At 40.8% G+C, this 21,809-nt stretch overlaps 1 protein-coding gene across 1 annotated transcript; it reads left to right on the top strand.

Annotated features, from left to right (window-relative positions):
* The first annotated feature begins 229 nt into the window (after nucleotides 1-229).
* Nucleotides 230-8,606, top strand: otx5 (orthodenticle homolog 5). Its single transcript, XM_079823010.1, has 3 exons — nucleotides 230-599; nucleotides 1,632-1,783; nucleotides 5,118-8,606. Exons 1-3 carry the CDS (start codon nucleotides 503-505, stop codon nucleotides 5,760-5,762), a joined length of 894 nt encoding a protein of 297 aa, XP_079679136.1. The 5' UTR covers nucleotides 230-502; the 3' UTR covers nucleotides 5,763-8,606.
* The last annotated feature ends 13,203 nt before the right edge of the window (nucleotides 8,607-21,809 follow it).

Raw genomic sequence — 21,809 nt, 5'->3', positions numbered from 1 at the left:
GTTCGTTTAAATAAATCTAAAACTAGCGCAAATAATGTGAGCAACAGCACATATTTTATTCAAACCAAATACAGTTTTTGTTTTGTGGTTTTCAACGCAAATATATAACTTATTAAATCTGAGCGAGAGAGAGAGAGAGAGAGAGAGAGAGAGGGAGGGAGGGAGGTTTGGAGGGAGGGGTTTGTTCAGGTCTTGTCCTTCTCTAATTAGCCGCCTCCTCCTCCTCCTCCTCACTTCAGCACTATCAGACGGAGACGGAGACACGCGCACCGACCGAGCGCAGCCCGAGCTCACCGAACACTCACACCGACCACCGACCGCCGAACGCCCGCCGGAGCCTTCGGAGACAGACCCTGTGTCACAGCATCCCAGAACAAAACCTTCAACTGACAGACACTCCGCGTGCGTAAAACTAAAGGTCCATTTCAGACAGAAACAGACAGAAGGAGAGAGAGAGAGTGTGAGAGAGTGAGAGAGAGGGAGAGAGAGAGAGTTTATAGTCATGATGTCCTACATGAAACAGCCTCATTACTCTGTCAACGGCCTGACCCTGTCCGGCACCGGGATGGACCTCCTGCACTCTGCCGTCGGATACCCCAGTAAGTGCTTATTATTTCACCCTCTTTGCATTTTTGAGTCATGTGTTTTCCATGTCATAGCGAGAATTTGAAGATGTGATGTTTAAACCGCGCGTAGAAATGATATTTAACCCGCGCGTAAAAGTGCCGATCGGCTTTCCCGTAATATTTATATTATTTCACTAATTTAAGAAACGACCTGAAACTGAGATGGCTAACAACTTAAGCATTTATGAATATAAATGTCATTATATTTTCACGTTATTTGTTAATTATAAATATGATTTACACTCCCTTTTGTTTTTCGGAATGATGCGAAAATATATTTGGCGTTTATTAAAAGAGTATCACGACTAAACACAGATACTGTGATCGAAAATATATAAAGTTGGTCGATTAGGCCTTTATATCGCGCATAATATTGCATGTAATTTTCGAATTAATTTGTTAAAGATCGAACGTTAAATCAAAGAAAGGAAAATCATTTTAAAATGAGCTTTTAAATTATGAGAATGAGAGCCAAACACAACCAATGTGAACATTTGTATTTTTCTAATAAAATAAATAAATTAAAAAGTATAAATATGCGATGGTTTATTTCGTCTGATAATCGGGGAGCCAAACGCGAAATAATTATCGCAAACTCGGATAAATATCATAATCAAAGCTGCTAATTGAGATTATTAATGCCCGTTTAATAAACTACATCTTTATTAATCCACATATTCAGAGAAATTAGACTATTTCGCGTTTATGGACTAAAAAAACAAACAAAAAAACACACATTCGGAGATATAATTATAATTTTACAAGTGTATAAAAGCTGATAAGAATAATACAAAAATAAGATTATAATTATATTTTCGAACATATTGTGGAACGATGGATAGAAAGATGGATAGAGAGATAGATAGATAGATATAGATAGATAGATAGATAGATAGATAGATAGATAGATAGATAGATAGATAGATAGATAGATAGATGCATGCACATTGAAGACGAGATGATGATGATGAAGATGATGATGAAGTGTATGTGGTTTATTTTCAGACACGCCACGCAAACAGCGGCGCGAGAGAACCACGTTCACGCGCGCGCAGCTCGACATCCTCGAGGCGTTGTTCGCCAAGACGCGCTACCCGGACATCTTCATGAGGGAGGAGGTCGCGCTCAAGATCAACCTGCCCGAGTCCAGAGTCCAGGTGAGGCGCGCGAGCACGCGCACACACGTGCACACGCACACACTGTATTACTAAATGTTGGAATTAACTAAGCTAAAGAGTTGCTTTAAATGTGTTGTTCATTGTTAGTTAATACACTCTAAAAAAGGCTGTGTTAAAAACAACCCAAGTTGGGTTGAAAATGGACTAACCCAGCAATTGGGTTGTTTTAACCAGTGAACAGGTTGTTAAAACCCAGCAATTGGGTCGTTTTAACCCTGCGGTTGGGTTCAATGTTTGCTTAAAACAACCCGATCGCTGGGTTAAAACAACCCAATTGCTGGGTTAGTCCATTTTCAACCCAACTTGGGTTGTTTTTAATCCAGCATTTTTTAGAGTTTATTAAGTAAAGTTAACAAAACAAACTTATTGTAGTGTCACTATATATCTATATATATGTCAAATCGATTAATCGTGATTAATCAATTCTATAACATAAAAGTTTGCTTATATAATATATGTGTGAGTAGATATATAATTATATATATTATATGCTTATGCCTGTTTATATATATATGTACACACACGTATCACTGAAAAAAATGATTATGGCCCGATTAAATTAAGCATAATTAATTTGTGCTCGTTTAAATCATTTAAATTTAGTTTTTTGATTTTAATAAAAAAAAAATGATTTGGTTCTATGGGAATTGCATGTGTATTTGTTTAAATTGAGATAAAATAAATTGATTGCAACCACTTACAACCACTTTTTTTGTAAATTCAACGAATAATTTTTTTAGTGTATAAACAAAACATTTATGTTAGATGCGATTAATCATGAGTAATACTCAAAAAATTGATACGTTGGATTTACTTAATTTTTTATGTCAACAGGTTCCATGTAATTAGGTTATGTTGAATTTAATCAACATTGTTTATTTCAGTAAACTTAAGTTTTTTTTACGTAAGTTTAATTCAATGGCATTTAGTTAAATCAGGTTAACTTTCATAATTTTTTCCAAAACTATTCAATTTAATTATTCTAAAATGAATATAAAAAACAAACCAAAACTAGTAATCCAGTTTAATTGATTATTTTTATTTAGTTAAATACTATTTTTACAACATTTACAAAACCTTTAAGCCAGAAGATGGTTTTGTTACATCCATGGCATGCTCAAAGTAGTTTATTATTATTAAAACAGCTTTAATTGTTATTCGCAGGTACTCAGCCCAAGCACATGCTAACATAAAAACACTAACATAACAAAAACTTTTAAATACCAACATAACAAAACATTAGGCATTAAAAAGTCTCTCCATTTTCTCATCAAATAGCACTTTATTTAAACATCTACTCTCCGATATCAAATAAGATGAATTGCTTAAATAAAGTGAAGAGCATCATAAAATAATTTTTTGAGTGTACTATATATATGTATTTCTTGTGTCCGAATTCATTATTTTCCTAAAAAGAATTGTAATAAACGCATGTCATATATCAAATTGATCTACAATATTTCCTTTATAAGAAACTCTTTTCATTTAAAAAAAAAATTCAATTGACTTTTTGAGTTGTGGTGTTTGAAAGACCAAAAATGTCTGGACCGTCCGAACGCACAAGCAGAAAACAAAACGATTTATTTTCTCAGTCAAATTCCTAATCAAATAGTTTGATATGATTTTACGTTAAATTCCTTATAAATGAGGGAAAATAGTGTATCAGTCCTATTTCAAAACTATTCTATTACTTAAAAAACTTTTGTCGAAAACTTTACTTATTGTCAGAGACCGACAAAAAAAGGCCATTTTATGCAATATTACTTTAAGAAACCCATGTGACAGGATATGACATCACGCAGAAGACCCCCTTTGATGCAATGTTAGTCACCCTCCAATAAATATCAGATAATTTTGAGTAATGATGAGGTTGAATCAACTTATCATGTCAGGTGGTGTGACCCCTGGAAAACTTTGAAAATGTGTTATTATAAAAAAAATTGTATTTGATTTTAAAAATGTATGAGCATATGGTCAAACATTTGTATAGGTGTCCTAGTTAATGCCGGTTAGATTTGAATTGATTTTGAAATGTCAGCAAATGTACATTTAAAACTACCAATTCCCAATGCAATTGCAAAATTAAGTAAGAAATATAACTGTAAACCGTTATGTAATGTATACAAATCATTTTTACAGTTAAAAACAAAAAATAAAAACTCCTTTTGGGTGTTTGTACACATAGAAAAGTGTCTAAAAGGGCAACACATAAAGAAATGGAAAGGGCATTACAATGATTCATATCTACAAGGTTTTAGCACATTAAATGAATATATGGTCGCACCACCTGACATTTTCTGGGTGGTTAAATCAGATATTGTGTTTAATAATGAATTAATGCTGTCTTACAAGCTGTATATGAATCAACACCATACATTTTTTGGACAAAAAAATGCATTTAAAAACGGTTTTGTTTAATATTATATTTAAAAAAAATCTTTAAAAAAAATATTTGTCATTGACCCATATATATATATAACGCATCACGTTTGCGCTTCTCAAGAACCGATGAGGTTCATTCTCGTGTTACGCATCACGTTTGCGCTTCTCAAGAACCAATGAGGTTCATTCTCGTGTTACGCATCACGTTTGAACTTCAGTGAGAGCCAATGAGGTTAATTTTCGTGTTCTTGAGAAGCGCAAACGTGATGCGTAACACTAGAACGAACCTCATTGGTTCTTGAGAAGCGCAAACGTGATGCGTAACACGAGAATGAACATCATTGGTTCTTGAGAAGCGCAAACGTGATGCGTAACATGAGAATGAACCTTATTGGTTCTTGAGAAGCTCAAACGTGATGCGTAACACGAGAATAAACCTCATTGGTTCTTGAGAAGCGCAAACGTGATGCGTAACACGAGAATGAACATCATTGGTTCTTGAGAAGCGCAAACGTGATGCGTAACACGAGAATGAACCTCATTGGTTCTTGAGAAGCGCAAACGTGATGCGTAACACGAGAACGAACCTCATTGGTTCTTGAGAAGCGCAAACGTGATGCGTAACATGAGAATGAACCTCATTGGTTCTTGAGAAGCGCAAACGTGATGCGTAACACGAGAATAAACCTCATTGGTTCTTGAGAAGCACAAACATGATGCGTAACACGAGAATGAACCTCATTGGTTCTTGAGAAGCGCAAACGTGATGCGTAACACGAGAATGAACCTCATTGGTTCTTGAGAAGCGCAAACGTGATGCGTAACACGAGAATGAACCTCATTGGTTCTTGAGAAGCGCAAATGCATCTTTCATGCTTCAGAGAGGCATTCTCGGCGTCCTGGTCCGTAACCCGACTGTGTTTTTTTGCAGGTGTGGTTTAAGAACCGCCGCGCCAAGTGCCGCCAACAGCAGCAGCAGCAGACCAGTGGCCAGACCAAACCCAGACCCCCGAAGAAGAAGTCCTCGCCCGCCCGTGAGCCCAGCGTCAGCGAGGCCAGCGCCAGCACCAACGGGCCCTACAGCCCTCCACCACCACCACCACCACCCGGCACATCCATCACCCCGAGCTCCAGCAGCGCCACCGTGTCCATCTGGAGCCCGGCCTCCATCTCTCCGCTGCCCGACCCGCTCTCGGTCTCTGGCACCCCCTGCCTGCAGCGCTCCAGCGCCTACCCCATGACCTACACACAGGCCCCGGCCTACGGGCAAGGCTATGCCACCTCCTCGTCATATTTCACTGGGCTGGACTGCAGCTCGTACCTGTCCCCCATGCACCCGCAGCTGTCGGCCACCGGGGGCGCTCTCAGCCCCATCACCGCCTCTTCCATGAGTGGTGCTCTCAGCCAGTCGCCCGCATCGCTGTCATCTCAGGGCTACACCGCCGCTTCGCTGGGCTTTGGCGCCGTCGACTGCTTAGACTACAAAGACCAAACGGCGTCCTGGAAACTGAACTTCAGCGCCGCGGACTGTCTGGACTACAAGGACCAAAACTCCTGGAAGTTCCAGGTCCTGTAGGGCGTTTAGAAGGGAAAGGCAGGGCACTCTTAAAAATAAAGGTTCCAAATGGGTTGCCATAAATGAACCATTTTTGTGAACGGTGCAAAAGAACATTTTAATAACATTTTGTGCAGTGGAAATGTTAAAGGTTCTTCATGGAGCCATCGATGAAGAACCTTTATTTTTAAGAATCGGGGTGATCACGTCATACCCATATTCATGCACAAATGAAGCGTTTGTGTTCTGGACAGAAGTAAAACTGACGGTAGGCCCGTTCACATCAAGGACAATAACTAATAAAGAAATGGCTTTATAGTTTATAGATAACGACGACACAGTGGAATAATATCATTGGAATCCTGATTTTTTTTTTCTTCAGATGATGAATGTTAAAAACATTGACAGCCAATCAGAATCCATCCTGCTTTCAAGGGTTAGTTCACCCCAAAATTCTGGCATTAATTACTCACCCTCATTGGTTCTTGAGAAGCTCAAACGTGATGCATAACACGAGAATGAACCTCATTGGTTCTTGAGAAGCGCAAACGTGATGCGTAATATGAGAATAAACCTCATTGGTTCTTGAGAAGCGCAAATGTGATGCGTAACACCAGAATTAACCTCATTGGTTCTTGAGAAGCTCAAACGTGATGCGTAACACGAGAATAAACCTCATTGGTACTTGAGAAGCGCAAATGTGATGTGTAATACGAGAATAAACCTCATTGGCTCTTGAGAAGCGCAAATGTGATGCGTAACACCAGAATAAACCTCATTGGTTCTTGAGAAGCGCAAATGTGATGCGTAACACCAGAATAAACCTTATCGGTTCTTGAGAAGCTCAAACGTGATGCGTAACACTAGAATGAACCTCATTGGTTCTTGAGAAGCGCAAACGTGATGCGTAACACTAGAATGAACCTCATTGGTTCTTGAGAAGCGCAAACGTGATGCGTAACACGAGAATGAACTTCATTGGTTCTTGAGAAGCGCAAAAGTGATGCGTAACACGAGAAGGAACATCATTGGTTCTTGAGAAGCGCAAACGTGATGCGTAACATGAGAATGAACCTCATTGGTTCTTGAGAAGCGCAAACGTGATGCGTAACACGAGAATGAACCTCATTGGTTCTTGAGAAGCGCAAACGTGATGCGTAACATGAGAATGAACCTCATTGGTTCTTGAGAAGCTCAAACGTGATTCGTAACACGAGAATAAATCTCATTGGTTCTTGAGAAGCTCAAACATGATGCGTAACACGAGAATAAATCTCATTGGTTCTTGAGAAGCGCAAACATGATGCGTAACACGAGAATTAACCTCATTGGTTCTTGAGAAGCGCAAATGTGATGCGTAACACGTAACGACACAAGGGTGAGTAATTATTGACAGAATTTTCGGGTAAGAGCGCGTGGACACTAATGTAGTTATCGTTACTGGTGTAAACAGACCTTTACTGTCTGTCTTGATGATTTCGAATGATGTGTAGCTATAGACGATAAATAAACAAGCAGGTTCTTGAAGATCAAGTGTTTAGTGCGTTCAGTTAAGCAGTGACTCGATCTGACAATCATCATCATCTGTACCGCAAAGGCTCGTTTTAGGAGGTGTATCATTATCATTAGACTAGATGATGTTTCATCCTTCAGAATCCCATGAAACATATTCTCATATGTTTATGAATAAGCTGCTTTTGATACTGAAGAACGAAGATGAAAGTGCTTTTGTGTCGGATAGATGAAACGCGCGTCCACGGACTCGTCTAGAGCCCATTTTGTGTTTTATATGTTTCTTTAATTGATATTATAATTAGATCACAGCATCTGTTGTTTCTTCTGTTCGAGACGTTCGCCACACGCTCTTTCTTTTAAATGTCAAACTTTACTTGAATGAAATCATGTGTCGAGTAACATGGACTCTTAACGTTTAGATTCTGCCAACATTCAGTGTTTGTTTTGTTCGTCAATCTCAGGGGTTTCGCAGGTTTTATAGGCTCCAACGCTCTTAATGTTTGTTTGTACAAATCTTTTTTTTTTTTAAACACTTTTCTTTTCTGTCTTTGTTTGTAATGTCCTGCTTTTTCATTGTGTTTGCTTCTAGAGTCTTTTAGTTTTGAGACTTTCAATGAGTTATAAATAAACATTTCTTTCCATAAACGCTGGACAAGTCCTTTGGGTTTTGTAATGAAAGTCTTTTTGTTTTAGAAAACAAAATTTGATCCTTTCAAAACAGTAAAACCAGTGAACATGTAAACGGTTAAATATCAAAACATTTTAGGACCATTGAGACTTTATTGGGACACTATATTCCCTGGTGGCTGTGGCTTTTTCATCAGAGCACAAATGCTTCAGGAATGGTTTGAGGAGCACAACAACGAGTTTAAAGCGTTGACTCTGCCTCCAAATTCCCCAGATCTCAATCCAATCGAGCATCTGTGGGATGTGCCGAACAAACAAGTCCGATCCATGGAGGCCCTGCCTCGCAACTTACAGGACTTAAAGGATCTGCTGCTAACATCTTGGTGCCAGATACCACAGCACACCTTCAGGGGTCTAGAGGAGTCCATGCCTCGACGGGTCAGGGGGACCAACACAATATTAGGAAGGTGGTCATAATGTTATGCCCGATTAGTGTATTAAATGAGTACGTACACACATACATAAACAAACAAATAAACAAACAAAAGTTGTATCTTTTAAAATTAAAGTTGTATAATTGATCAATAATAAAAAAATAATAATAAACGCAAACTATTTAAATGGCTAAATATCTCAATGGTCCTACAATAAACTCTATTTTCTTTATGCATAAATGGTTACTTTTGATTTTGTGATTAAATATGAGTTGGATATGTTTTTATGAGATTCGCCAATTAATACGTCTGCTGTATGCACACACACACACACACACACACACACACACACACACACACACACACACACACACACACACACACACACACACACACACACACACACACATACGTGTTTGTCCATCATGTGTTCTGAAAGAGAGATGCAAAAAGAAACAAGTTGAGATGGAAGAGTCACAGAAGTGTGTGTGTGTGTAATCTGGGTGGATGCAGCATATGGCGTGTTGCAGACGGGCTCAGAGACTCTCAGGACTTAAAATATGATTCATTTCTTTCCCTCTAATCCACGGACACATCAGAGCCAGAGTTCCTCCAATTTGCCTTTAATCGATTCCTAATCCCCCCACCCCCCTCCTCCACACACACACACACACACGCACGCACGCACGCACGCACACACACACACACACACACACACACACACACACACGTGGGGCAGAATGACAGTAAATTAAAAACAAATATGTACACAACATTCTTTTTTGTAATAATGCCATTGATAGAAGAACTCAAAAGAACCTTTCAGTGATTAGTTATCAAAATAATAGTTGTTTTCTTAGTGTGACACTTTGACATGATACTGTGTGTGTGTGTGTGTGTGTGTGTGTGTGTTAATTAAGACTGAAGAATATCTATTTATATTTAAACACAGATATAAACACACATAATACCTGACATTATAAAGCACTTCTTCACTCAGGCTTCAACTCATCTGGTAATCATTCTTCCCAGATCCCATGGAAATGAATCTGCAGACACACACTTTCATATTAACTTTATCACATCTAAACAATTTTTCATCAAAGCTAAAGCGTTTTTTTTTTTGGTTGGCTAATGTTAACAGTGATCAAATATCTCCATCAGTCTTATGATAATCAGTGTTAATTTCTGTATGTCTACAGTGTCTGTCTGTCTGTCTACAGTATCGGTCTGTCTGTCTGTCTACAGTATCTGTCTGTCTGTCTACAGTATCTGTCTGTCTGTCTACAGTGTCTATCTGTCTGTCTGTCTATAGCGGCTGTCTATCTGTCTACAGTATCTGTCTGTCTGCCTGTCTACAGTGTCTGTCTGTCTGTCTACAGTATCTGTCTGTCTGTCTACAGTATCTGTCTGTCTGTCTGTCTGTCTGTCTGTCTGTCTACAGTGTCTGTCTGTCTGTCTACAGTATCTGTCTGTCTGTCTACAGTGTCTGTCTGTCTGTCTACAGTGTCTGTCTGTCTGTCTACAGTATATGTCTGTCTGTCTACAGTGTCTGTCTGACTGTCTACAGTATCTGTCTGTCTGTCTGTCTGTCTACAGTATCTGTCTGTCTGTCTACAGTGTCTGTCTGTCTGTCTACAGTGTCTGTCTGTCTGTCTGTCTGTCTACAGTATCTGTCTGTCTAAAGTGGCTGTCTGTCTACAGTATCTGTCTGTCTGTCTGTCTGTCTACAGTGTCTGTCTGTCTACAGTGTCTGTCTATCTGTCTGTCTACAGTATCTGTCTGTCTGTCTGTCTACAGTGTCTGTCTGTCTGTCTACAGTATCTGTCTGTCTATAGTGGCTGTCTGTCTCTCTACAGTATCTGTCTGTCTGTCTGTCTGTCTACAGTGTCTGTCTGTCTGTCTACAGTATCTGTCTGTCTATAGTGGCTGTCTGTCTGTCTGTCTACAGTATCTGTCTGTTTGTCTGTCTACAGTGTCTGTCTATCTGTCTGTCTGTCAGTCTACAGTATCTGTCTGTCTATAGTGGCTGTCTGTCTGTCTGTCTGTCTACAGTATCTGTCTGTCTGTCTGTCTGTCTACAGAGTCTATCTGTCTGTCTGTCAGTCTACAGTATCTGTCTGTCTGTCTGTCTACAGTATCTGTCTGTCTGTCTGTCTACAGTATCTGTCTGTCTGTCTGTCTACAGTATCTGTCTGTCTGTCTGTCTACAGTGTCTGTCTGTCTGTCTACAGTATCTGTCTGTCTGTCTGTCTACAGTGTCTGTCTGTCTGTCTACAGTATCTGTCTGTCTGTCTACAGTGTCTGTCTGTCTGTCTACAGTATCTGTCTGTCTGTCTACAGTATCTGTCTGTCTGTCTATAGTGTCTGTCTGTCTGTCTGTCTACAGTGTCTGTCTGTCTGTCTCTGTGTTGGTTTGCAGTTTGTTATTTTTACTGATCTAATTTAGAAAATGTTTCAATCCTCTTACAGTCCAGTGCTGTACAAAGTGAATTAGTCTGGATTACTGTCTCTCTCTCTCTTCACTCTTTCTCAGGCTCTTTCACTCTCATGTTGTCTTTTCTTCAGTGTCTTCTGGAGAATCTGATTCAGAGCAGCTTTGTGTTGGTCAGTGAGTTTCACGAGTGTCTGACATAACGTCAAAATAAAAGTAAAATTAGTGTTGTCAAATCGCCAACCACCAATATATTACTATTGTATATAGCCAGAAGTATTGTGCCGCCCCCCCCCAAATCCCTGAGACAGCCACGAAGTGAAATCACAGAGCGGGGTCAGCGCATGCTGAGGGTCACAGAGCGGGGTCAGTGCATGCTGAGGGTCACAGAAGTCGTCAACTTTCTGCAGAGTCAAGAGCTCCAGACCAAACCATAAGTCGTAGAGACTTGAAACTTTGAGGGCTGGTAGTACCCTCATGTCTACATCATCACCAAAAGCTCGCCCCAAACGGCTTGACGGTGGCACTACAGCGATCAAAAGTATGTAATGGCTCATAAATCCTAAACCGTTTGTCACAGGCTCAAGTGTTTTATATAATTTGGCTCAATACCGACATTTTCTGGTATTTTGAATTTTTTGGCAAACTAGTCCTAGATTTTTCACTCGATCAGAACCAAACCAGTGCAGAACGACTCTTTGGAGTGTGATGTCCGCAATGGGACGCCAAAACGTAAGAAGTGGGCGTGGCTACTTTTACTATAACGACTATCCAGCAGTCGTTTGGCCAGCAGCCATATTGTAACGTACTGCTCCGAGACAGAGGTTGAGAATCCAAATGCAGCTTTATTTAGAGGGTAATCCACACTCGTAGTCAACAAACAGGCAACAGGTCATACACAGGCAAGCAGTCCAAACAGGCAAACAAGGCAGGAGAGACAGGCAAACGGGTAATCCGGGAGACAGGCAAGAAATCCAAAAACAAGAGACATGAAACCAGGGAAACGCTCAGAAATGCAGTAGTAACACTAAACAAGACTTGGCCATGACTGACAGAATGAACAGGCTTATATAGGGTGAGCTAACTAGGAAATGGGGTGCAGGTGGATGTAATCAATGGGTGTTGAAGAGTCCGGGCAAAGGATTATGGGTGATGTAGTCCTTGATGGAGTGACAGTCTGGAGTGCCCTCAGGTGCTTCTCATGGGCACTCACACAGGACGAATTGTGACATAGCCCCCCTCCTAAGGAGTGGCTTCCAGACACTCCTATAATAATACTCCCGGAGGGAGGTGGAGCGGAGGCGGACACGGGGGTGGGATGGAGGGCCAGGAAGGAGCAGGCTGAAAAGATGACCAGGGTGGTGCAGGTCAGACAGATGACCAGGGTGGCGTAGGCGGGACAGATGACCAGGCTGGCGTAGGCAGAGCAGGCAGCAGGGTGGAGCAGACGACCACCACAGCAGCGCAGACGGTCTTGAAGCCCCCCACGGCGGAGCAGACGACCACCACATCAGCGCAGACGAGGTTGAAGACCCCCACGGCGGAGCAGACGACCACCACATCAGCGCAGACGGGTTTGAAGACCCCCACGGCGGAGCAGACGACCACCACATCAGCGCAGACGAGGTTGAAGACCCCCACGGCGGAGCAGACGACCACCACATCAGCGCAGACGAGGTTGAAGACCCCCACGGCGGAGCAGACGACCACCACATCAGCGCAGACGGGTTTGAAGACCCCCACGGTGGAGTAGACTGAGCAGGTGGCCCGGTCGGAGTCCTTCCTGTATTCGGGACAGGAGATGGAGTCCTCTCTGGACTGGTGACTGGAGGCGGAGTCCTCTCTGGACTGGTGACTGGAGGCGGAGTCCTCTCTGGACTGGTGACTGGAGGCGGAGTCCTCTCTGGACTGGTGACTGGAGGCGGAGTCCTCTCTGGACTCGTGACACGGGCCGGAGCCCTCTCTGGACTCGGGACACGGGCCGGAGCCCTCTCTGGACTCGGGACACGGGCCGGAGCCCTCTCTGGACTCGGGACACGGGCCGGAGCCATCTCTGGACATTTTTCAGTGGCCGGAGCCATCTCTGGACGTTGGTCAGTGGCCGGAGCCATCTCTGGACGTTGGTCAGTGGCCGGAGCCATCTCTGGACGTTGGTCACTGGCGGGAGCCATCTCTGGACTCGGGACACGGGCCGGAGCCATCTCTGGACGTTGGTCAGTGGCCGGAGCCATCTCTGGACGTTGGTCAGTGGCCGGAGCCATCTCTGGACGTTGGTCAGTGGCGGGAGCCATCTCTGGACGCTGGTCAGTGGCGGGAGACATCTCTGGACGCTGGTCAGTGGCTGGAGCCATCTCTGGACGCTGGTCAGTGGCTGGAGCCATCTCTGGATGCTGGTCAGTGGCTGGAGCCATCTCTGGACGCTGGTCAGTGGCGGGAGCCATCTCAGGACGCTGGTCAGTGGCGGGAGCCATCTCTGGACGCTGGTCAGTGGCTGGAGCAGCCATCTCTGGACGCGGACGGAGACATGAGAAGTCACTGGGCTCTGGACGTTGACTGGAGATGAAGAAGAAACCCTGATGCAAGAAACCCTGGACATGGACAGATGTCGTCGCTGGACCCTGGATATGGACAGGAGATGTCGCTGGACCCTGGACGGCAGCCATGACAGGACGAGACTCTGGAATGGCGGCCATTATGCACGAAGACAAATGCATAGCAGATGCAGTGGGTATGTCACTATCCTCCTCCATGATACCCACTTTAAAAGCAGAACCGCTCAGTTGCAATGCAATGTCAATATACGTCTTTAGAGACCAATTAGGATCATGCAAAGGCATGATTGAACTGAGCGGCTCAGATAGTCCTCCTCTGAAAAATATCATGAGACATACCCCGTCCATCGAAGTCAAATGTGCCAGCTCAACGAAGTCCTCTACATAGTCCTCGATAGGACGATCTCCTTGACGGAGACACAAGATTTTTGCTGCTTGATTCATGGTGGCCAAGTCTTCTGTAACGTACTGCTCCGAGACAGAGGTTGAGAATCCAAATGCAGCTTTATTTAGAGGGCAATCCACACTCGTAGTCAACAAACAGGCAACAGGTCATACACAGGCAAGCAGTCCAAACAGGCAAACAAGGCAGGAGAGACAGGCAAACGGGTAATCCGGGAGACAGGCAAGAAATCCAAAAACAAGAGACATGAAACCAGGGAAACGCTCAGAAATGCAGTAGTAACACTAAACAAGACTTGGCCATGACTGACAGAATGAACAGGCTTATATAGGGTGAGCTAACTAGGAAATGGGGTGCAGGTGGATGTAATCAATGGGTGTTGAAGAGTCCGGGCAAAGGATTATGGGTGATGTAGTCATTGATGGAGTGACAGTCTGGAGTGGAGTGCCCTCAGGTGCTTCTCATGGGCATTCACACAGGACGAATTGTGACACATATCACCCTGTAGCCCAAGACTGGTTTCCCACTGAAGCTAAGCAGGGCTGAGCCTGGTCAGTACCTGGATGGGAGACCAACTGGGAAAACTAGGTAGTTGCTGGTAGAGGTGTTAGTGAGGTGTCCTTCGGATGAGACGTTAAACCGAGGTCCTGACTCTCTGTGGTCATTAAAAATCCCAGGATGTTCTTCGATAAAGAGTAGGGGTGTAACCCCGGCATCCTGGCCAAATTTACCCATTGGCCCCTGTCCATCATGGCCTCCTAATCATCCCCATATATATACTGATTGGCTTCATCACTCCGTCTCCTCTCCACCAATCAGCTGGTGTGTGGTGGGCGTTCTGCAATTGGCCACATGGTGATGCTATAAAAGGAAAACCCTCTCCCACAAAAACGACTGTAGCTAAGCAACAGCAGTGTTCATTTTGTTGACGAATAATTTTTGTCAACAACCTTTTTTCCCTGACGAAAACGAGACGATAACTAAATAAAAACTAGTGTTGGATGACAAAAACTATGACGAAAATCAACTGTCATTTTCGTCAACAAATAAAAACGAGACAAAAAAATGTTAGGGAGGGTGGATTAGGGAAGAGATCAGTGTTAATTTTGACAGCAAATTTTTATTTAGTTTTTAGTCATATTTTATTCACCTGAATTGTTTTTAGTTTTAGTCTAGTTTTAGTCTCCTAAAATCTAATGAGTTTAGTTAAATTGTAATACATTAAGCATTTAAGCGTTACATAACCGACTGTCACTTGAACTGACATTTGGACATTTTGTTTTTGACATTTTGACAGGGGATAGGGAGATTGATATTGACATAAGTTGAAATTGACATAAAAAGTCATAATTATGAAATAAAAGGTTGAATTTATGACTTAAAAAAGTCTTAATTATGATATTAAAATGTTGGAATTGACAAAAAAAATCATAATTATGACATGAAAAGTTGAAATTGACTTTATTTGAAATTTAATTATGACTTACTACGTCTGAATTTTAATTTAAAAAGTCGTATTTATGGAGTAAAAAATGTGAAATTATGATTTTTAAGTAAAAAAACTCCCAATTATGATATTAAAAAGTTGAAATTGACAAAAAGTCAAAATTCTGACTGAAATAAATCAGATTATGTAAAAAAGTCTAAATTATGATGTGCTAAATCAAAATTATGAGATGAAAAATCTAAATTTTGACTTAAAGTCCTAATTATGACATTAAAGTTGATATTCAGCCTAACTAAAACAGAAATACAAAGTTATAAAAACGATAAAGATGTTTAAAAAAAAAAAAAAAGTGAATTGAGCGCTTTTGTGTATTTTTTATGTCAGTTCAAGTGACAGTCGGTTATGTAATGCTTAAATGCTTAATGTATTACAATTGAACTAAACTCATTCGATTTTTGGAGACTAACACTAGACTAAAACTAAAAACAATTCAGGTGACTAAAATATGACTAAAACTAAATGGCATTTTAGTCAAAAGAATATGACTAAAACTAAATCAAAATTTGCTGTCAAAATTAACACTGTTAAAAAGTCATAGAATTTAGACTTACATCCTAATTATGATATTAAAAAGTGTAATTTGTCATAAAAAGGCATAATTATGACATAAAAAGGTGAAAATATGACTTAAAAAGTCATAGAATTTAGACTTACATCCTAATTATGATATTAAAAAGTTGAAATTGACATAATTTATGATTATTACGTAAAAAAGTTGAAATTATGACTTAACGTTTAGACTTAAGTCCTAATTATGATATAAAACTAAGTTGAAATTTTGACTTAAAAAGATTGATATTGACATAAGTCGAAATTAACATAAAAAGTCATAATTATGAAATAAAAGGTTGAAATTATGACTTAAAAAAGTCTTAATTATATGATATTAAAATGTTGGAATTGACAAAAAATATCATAATTATGACAAAGTTGAAATTGACTTTATTTGAAATTGAATTATGACTTACTACGTCTGAATTTTAACTTAAAAAGTCGTATTTATGGAGTAAAAATGTGAAATTATGACGTTTAAGTCGAAAAACTCCCAATTATGATATTAAAAAGTTGAAATTGACAAAAAGTCAAAATTCTGACAGAAAAAAACAAGATTATGTCAAAAAAGTCTAAATTATGATGTGCTAAATCAAAATTATGAGATGAAAAATAAAATTTTTGATTTAAAGTCCCCATTGTCTATGAGGACATTCATGCATCTGGAAAACATGGCCACCATCGGCCAATGAAGTTCGAGTACAAAACTCGCTGGGCCTGTTTGACTCCCGGCCCTAGAGACACAAACTAAACCGCTAAATCTGTTTGAGTGAGTTCATATGTTCAACGTGTCTCGCTGTCGTCTCACTCGTTCTCTTTTTCCTCTTTCCTTTCTCCTCCTGTTTTCTTTTTTTTTTGAGCACCAACAGCTCCTAATCTCTCCATTCTCGCTCGGTCTAATCCAGGCCTGACCTCAATCCAGTGATGTAATGCGTCATGTGACACGGACGGGCGGCGGTTTCCACCAATCGGAGCGCTCACAGCAAGACTACACGAGGAGACAAAACCTTCATACAGGGACGCTGGAAACTGAAAACACGCTTCATAGAGAATGATTTTACATGCATGTGTTTGGGTAACTCTATGATCGTTATAATTGACTTAATACAAAAACAACATGAACTAGTTCGCCACTGGATCGACCAATTAGAAAACAGCACTGGAGTATGAATAGGGACTTCTCATGTATCAGTGTTATTGCTAACATTTCCTTGGCAAATGACTGAAATCAAATAAGCTCTGAAGTCAAAATAAACTATATATTTAAAATAATACTAATGAAAATGACAAAAGCACTTAACAAAATGACTAAAATAAACTAAAAGACAATTAATATTCAGTAAAATTGATCTGAATAATGAGAAAAAGTCCTACACTGAAATGAAAAACTAAGTGGAGAGACTCCTCCATCTGTCTCTAGTGCTGAGTGACCTGTGACACACATGGAGCTTACACACACACACACACACACACACACACACACTGGTACCAGTCTCTCTCACTGAAGTTCTGTTGTAATATTGTGTGTGTGTGAACAAGGTTAATCTCTATCGTGCCCTACACACACACACACACACACACACACACACACACACACACACACACACACACACACACACACACACACACACACACACACACACACACACACACACACACACACACACACACACACACACACACACAGTGATGAGATCGTAATGTGTGTAACTATTAGTTTTCTTAAAGTCCCCATGAAATCAAAATGGACGTTTTTTTTGCCGTTTAGTAAGAATATGTTAGTCTATAAGCTAATGCGCTCCAAAACAATGACAAAATTCCCACTTGGAAGATATAAGCATTCAAAACTCACTGTCTCTCATGGATTGATGATTTTAATGACATCACTCAGCACTTCAGGTTCTCTTCAGATTTTCTGTCCAATCAAATGCTCTCTAGAATTCGAAGCCCCGCCCCCTACATTATAAACAGACACTGAAGGTGTTTCTCAATGTCAAGGATACTTCCTCTCATTACGTCAGTGAAAAGGTCCGTTAGCCATCAATAACGTAATTTGTTTAATATCAATACGGTAGTAATTTGTACTGGCATTTAAACGTTAAAATTTACTTATATTTACTACGGTTATAACTAATGTTTCGTAACGTAAATACTTACACTTGAAAGCATATTGCCCCGTTAACGCTCAGACTCCGGCAACGTCCGATATTTTGTATTTTTTGATTGCAAAGCTGCGCGCATAGGATTGTGGGTGATTTGAGAGCGTGAAGAGCGCAAAGTCTACTCATATGCATCCTTTCCTGTATATGGCATATTTTTCGAACAAAGAACTCAGACCTTGGTTGAAATTCCGAGGATCCTCAACATAGGAACAGCCCTTCAGCGGACGTCGATGACGTAGCATCCTCAGAATTCTAGCTTCCGAGGATCCTTCCTTGACATTGAGAAATGCCTTGAAACTGCGGCTGAATCGGTCACATGTTCACACATTTACTATTTTCTACATGGTGAATGACACAGTGCACTCTATAGGGGATAGGGAACGATCAGACAGTGCACTATATAGGGGATAGGGAATGATCAGACAGTGCACTATATAGGGGATAGGGAATGATCAGACAGTGCACTATATAGGAGATAGGGGAATGATCAGACAGTGCACTATATAGGAGATAGGGGAACGATCAGACAGTGCACTATATAGGAGATAGGGGAACGATCAGACAGTGCACTATATAGGAGATAGGGAATGATCAGATAGTGCACTATATAGGAGATAGGGGAATGATCAGACAGTGCACTATATAGGAGATAGGGGAACGATCAGACATTGCACTATATAGGAGATAGGGAACGATCAGACAGTGCACTATATAGGAGATAGGGAACGATCAGACAGTGCTCTATATAGGAGATAGGGAATGATCAGACATTGCACTATATAGGAGATAGGGAACGATCAGACAGTGCACTATATAGGAGATAGGGAACGATCAGACAGTGCACTATATAGGAGATAGGGAACGATCAGACAGTGCACTATATAGGAGATAGGGAATGATCAGACAGTGCACTATATAGGAGATAGGGAATGATCAGACAGTGGACTATATATGGGATATGGAACGATCAGACAGTGCACTATATAGGAGATAGGGAACGATCAGACAGTGCTCTATATAGGAGATAGGGAATGATCAGACATTGCACTATATAGGAGATAGGGAACGATCAGACAGTGCACTATATAGGAGATAGGGAACGATCAGACAGTGCACTATATAGGAGATAGGGAACGATCAGACAGTGCACTATATAGGAGATAGGGAATGATCAGACAGTGCACTATATAGGAGATAGGGAATGATCAGACAGTGCACTATATAGGAGATAGGGAGCGATTCAGACAGTGTAAATATGCTTTCCATTGGGGTGAATGAAGTATGGTTTCACGATAGTGTCAGTGAACTGCTGAAGGGGAGGAGCTGTTCAATATGTCCCGCCCTGTCTTCTTGTTTCAGTGGAAATTACATCAACACATTGAATAATGCCGTGTGTTTCAAAGCATTTCAGAGGGACTTTAAAGTATATCCATATATCCCAATTGAATGCGTTTCAAACAAGAACAAATGTAGGGCGGGGCTTAATTTAGTTTGTGGGGAACTGATTGTACGGTTGGGGTTTGCTGTTGGTGGAGCTCATGTGAGGGACAGGTTGCGCCTGAGAAGAGATGAGCTGTTATTCTGATTTAAGATTACCAGCAATATTAATTTAAAACAATCACAGATAAATCATTTATAATAAACACTGCAATACTCCATAAAAAAAAAAAAAAAACCTTCATGGGGACCAACTTCAGTGGTTTGTTGTAACTGGACAGTGGACAAAGGATGTGCATATGCATCTCTCTGTTCTTTTAAACACCTCAGTATCAGCGTGTGATCGTCTCGCCTGTCTGTCTCTCTGTTAATCTACCGTGTGTCTGTCAGCACTTTGCAGATGCAGACAGACGGATTGGACTTAAATCCCCCAGTATGACACAGATGGACAAACCACACAGACCTTGGAGAAGGTGAACACTCACTCACACACACACACACACACACACACACACACACACACACACACACACACACACACACACACACACACACCGAAAAGGTAAACTCAGTCCGCTTTTACAGCCTCATTATGCTCATACAGAGGTGGACAAAGTACACAACTCCATTACTTGAGTAAAAGTAAAAGTACTATTGATTAAATATTACTCCATTACAAGTGAAAGTTGTAAATATAGATTTTTACTTAAGTAAAAGTACAGAAGTACTTGCTTTTAAAAGTACTGAAGTATCAAAAGTAAAAGTAAACACGTTATTTTATTATCATTTCATTGTTGTATGAATGCACGCTGTTCCATCATGGTGGTTTAAGCCAGTCATGCTCCATCTGACATGCTAGCATACCTTGAACTCATTTAAATACTTGTTTAAAAGTTACAAAGCTCTTATCAAAGTCAAAATCATACTAGAAAAGAAAGGTTTCTACATTGCGTTTATTTGACAGGATTATGTAAAAAAACATTTCTGAAAGGACTTCAGTTAACATTATTAGCCCAACTACGTTTTTGCATGCTAACTAATATCATTGTCGAACGTTATGCGTTAGCGCTGTATCCACAAGGCTATCGCAACTTGGCGGGTAAATCTATAAAAATAATTTGACCGACCATATTTCATACCAGTGTTAATTTTGACAGCAAATTTTGATTTAGTTTTAGTCATAGTCTGCGCACTGCATCTGGGAACTGCCGCCTTCTATTTTGCCATCAATTGATTGGTGTTCAAAAACTGCTTAAATATCATTGAACTTCATGTGATCCTACAAGAGTGATTACTGATAGGCTGGCTGCAAAAAAAATCACATTTTAAAGAAGAAAACAAATCATCCACTGTCTTTCAAAGTGGCTACGACTTTCTACTTCGAAGGCCTTGATAGATATGTAGTGGAGTAAAAAGTACGATATTTCTCTTTCAAATGTAGTGAAGTAAAAGTCATAAGTTTCCAGAAAAAATACTACTCAAGGATACTCAAAAAGTGTACTTAAGTACAGTACTCAAGTAAATGTACTTAGTTACTGTCCACCTCTGTGCTCATAATTGTGCTCTTATAAACTATTCTAACTCAAACGTTCTGGGAAAATGTTTTGAGATAAAAACTGAATGAGTTGTTGGAAGTCCGTTTATAGCCTACCTTTAGCTTTTACTTCTGGCAAATGCATTTAGGCTTCACAATTCATAAAAGTTGTGTTAACACTATATTGCCAAACATATTGGGATACCCCTCCAAATCATTGAGTTCAGGTGTTCAATCCCTTCATGGCCACAGGTGTATAATTCAAGCACTAGTCATGCAGACGCTTCTACACACATTAGTGAGAGAATGGGCCGTTCTCAGGAGCTCAGAGAACTCAAGCGTGGTACCGTGATCGGTGGCCACCTGTGCAATAAGTCCATTCATAAAAGGAAATATTATAACAAAGTGGAAGCAATTGGGAACAACAGCAACTCGATGAAGCCATAAAGTGTTAGGCCATGTAAAATCACAGATCGGGGTCAGCGCATGCTGAGGTGCACAGTGCGCAGAAGTCACCAACTTTCTGCAGAGTCAAGAGCTCCAGACCTCCAAACTTCTGTGGCCTTCAGATGAGGTCAAGAACAGTGCGTAGAGCTTTTCAATGATTAGTTCCAGTGAAAGGAACTCTTAATGCTTCACCAAGACATTTTGGACAATTTAATTCTCCCAACTTTGTGGGACCAGTTTGGGGATGGCCCCTTCCTGTCCCAACATGACTGCGCTCCAGTGCACAAAGCGTCGCTCCATAAAGACATGGATGAGCGAGTTTGGTGTGGAGGAACTTGAGTCCTGACCTCAACCCGATAGAACAGCTTTGGGATGAATTAGAGTGGAGACTGAGAGCCAGGCCTTCTCGTCCAACATCAGTGCCTGACCTCACAAATGCACTTCTTGAAGAATCCCCATAAACA

This window comes from Gobio gobio, assembly GCF_949357685.1.
Source record: "Gobio gobio genome assembly, chromosome: 8".
In the NCBI taxonomy this organism is placed as follows: domain Eukaryota; kingdom Metazoa; phylum Chordata; class Actinopteri; order Cypriniformes; family Gobionidae; genus Gobio; species Gobio gobio.
This window is presented reverse-complemented; position numbering and strand designations above follow the sequence as displayed.